The sequence below is a fragment of the Aplysia californica genome, unplaced genomic scaffold, assembly GCF_000002075.1.
Source record: "Aplysia californica isolate F4 #8 unplaced genomic scaffold, AplCal3.0 scaffold00795, whole genome shotgun sequence".
In the NCBI taxonomy this organism is placed as follows: Eukaryota; Metazoa; Mollusca; class Gastropoda; order Aplysiida; family Aplysiidae; genus Aplysia; species Aplysia californica.
The window spans coordinates 12445-14872 of record NW_004798065.1 but is presented as its reverse complement, the minus strand read 5'-3'; the positions used below and the strand labels follow the sequence as shown (position 1 = coordinate 14872).

The 2428-nt window shown below is 46.4% G+C and overlaps 1 protein-coding gene across 1 annotated transcript; it reads right to left on the bottom strand.

The window, feature by feature from the left end:
• Nucleotides 1-16: 16 nt before the first annotated feature.
• On the bottom strand, nt 17-1242 carry LOC118478658. The gene is made up of 2 exons (XM_035972685.1): nt 1081-1242; nt 17-361 (listed from the first exon to the last, which is right to left on the bottom strand). Exons 1-2 carry the CDS (start codon nt 1238-1240, stop codon nt 93-95), a joined length of 429 nt encoding a protein of 142 aa, XP_035828578.1. The 5' UTR covers nt 1241-1242; the 3' UTR covers nt 17-92.
• Between the last annotated feature and the right edge of the window lie 1186 nt (nt 1243-2428).

The window sequence follows — 2428 nt, the reverse complement described above, 5'->3', positions numbered from 1 at the left end:
TCTTTCAACAAGATCGTTTGCTTGGGGGTGGTAGGCACTTGTGACTCTCTGTTCAACATCACTCAGTTTGTGTAGAGCCCTGGACACACTGTTTACAAATTCCCGACCACCATACACGTAAAACCATCTTTAGATTTCGCCAAGGAACATGTGTCAACCCCGATCTGAGACCATGGTTTTGGGGGCACATCCTTGCGAACACCTGGCCACCACGCTGATTTAGATAGCCGTCCTTCAGTTTTATCCCATCCAAGGTGACCTCCCAGCGATCTTGATTCCACGGTTTCACCAAGGCCTCCGTGTGTTGCTCGAATAATTCGAATTTGTTCCGTTCTGTCAGTGATCATTCTGAGGTACTTGGCTGTAGACAAATGAAATCGATTCATCAATCAATCGTCAATAATATAAACCAATCAATCAGTCAGTCAATCAATCAGTCAGTCGATCCATCAAATTATCAACCTAAGGTTCTAAACCATTTTGTAGCATATGTAACATTTCAGAAAAAAAAGGGGGGGGGGATCATATCCACACACACACACACACACACACACACACACACACACACACACACACACACACACACACACACACACACACATTTTTGCATTTCGGGAAAGTTCACATTCAGTATTGGAAAGTGGTTTGTTTGTTTTTTACTTGCCGTACTGTGCATGTGGATGAACACAGTCACTGTTAAGCCCTGACAGTGCAACACTTTCTCAGTTTCTACCAGAAACATATCTGCTGCTGTTCCCTTTCTCAGAATCTAGCAATTTTTCAACCAATGTGTGCATGTGCAAAAACTAACGCAGCACACAGACAAAAATATGCTCTCTCAAGCTTATACATACAATTATTGCAAGCTGATTAGATCTAAGACACACATTTGCAGAGAGAGAGAGAGAGAGAGAAGGGGGGGGGGGTAGGGGGACAGAGAGAGATGGAGAGAGGGGGGAGGAAGAGAGGGAGAGAGAAAGAGAGAGGGATGGAGAGAGAGAGGGAAAGAGAGAGAGAGGGGGGGGGGGGGGGGAGAGAATGAATGACTAGATCTAGATTAAATCATGAAGTGAAACTCACCGTTTTTTACATCGTCTTTGACTGCTCGCTTCAGGACCCCTTCCTCAACAGTGAACTTGCCAGCTCTTCTTCTAAAATCGACTTTTTGTCCATTTGTTTTTACGGAATTAGGATATTTTTTGGAGACAATGTAGTCGAAGATTTGTTCCAATTCATCCATTTTTCCGGGAAGTCACTCTGCGCTAATAATAGATTCAGAGTTGTTTCCCTTAGGGGAGTGCGTTTGGCGTGGAGGGAGTGCGTTTCGCGTGGAAGTAGATTTCGCGTGGGTTCACGCCAAAGCGACTTCCCGCCACGCCAAACGCACGGGGGAGTGCCTCTGGCGTGGGAGTCAGTTTGGCGTGCTACACCGGCGATCCTTCGTTCCGGCCAGTCATGTTATAGAGGAAATTTTAACGAGGAGAGAGCAGCGCCCCACGTTCGGCTGTCAGGGTCTGGGCCTAAAACAATACACCCTCCTCCTCCCCCGCCCTTTTTCCATTTCCCCTTTTCCCCCTTTCCCCCTTTCCCCCTTTCCACCTTCACCCCAGCTAGACTCTAACTACTAAAATTAGCATTTGACACAGTTCTCTTAGAGCAGTGAACTGAGAGCAGAGAAGAGCAAAGAAGAGAAGAACCTTTGAATCGGACCGGAAATTCTGGGTTAAATTTGTTCAATGTGTACGTGATTGTGAGTCTAGTACAGGGTACAGTATCTGATTCTAGACTTCATCTTCGTGGGACAGCGTCATTGGAAAGGTATTGACAGCACACAGGTTTTATTTTTATATAGCGAGTGCACGTCGAGACTTTGCGTGAGTGTATGTGAAAAGTAGGTCTTTGGGTGATGTACAGGGGGCAGGGCTAAAAAGTGGTTGCTTCTAACTTTCAGTTTGTTTTCTAGTATTCCGTAGAAGTACATTGTATTTCTTGTTCCGTGCCGATCAAGTCAGATCTATCCGTATTTTATTGGCCCCAAGTTCAGTCTATGTCTTGAAGCTCAGATTTACATTTTGAAGTTTGTAACGCCATGGATTTTCTTCTACTACGAGTCGTAAACCCTTTTTATATATTACCCCCCCCCCTCTCTCTCTCTCTCTCTCTCTCCCCCCCCTCTCTCTCTCTCTCTCTCTCTCTCTCTCTCTCTCTCTCTCTCTCTCTCTCTCTCTCTCTCTCACCTACCCATCCAACCCCCCCCACACACGCACAAAATACCTAAAGTGTACTGGTAATTATAAAATTGACCGTCTGTCTGTCCGTCCGCCTGTCTGTCTGTCTGTCTGTCTATCTGTCCGTCCGTCTGTCTGTATGTCGGCCTGTCTGTGTGTTGTAGGGGTGAAGTTCTGAGGAGAGGGGGGGGGGGGGGGAT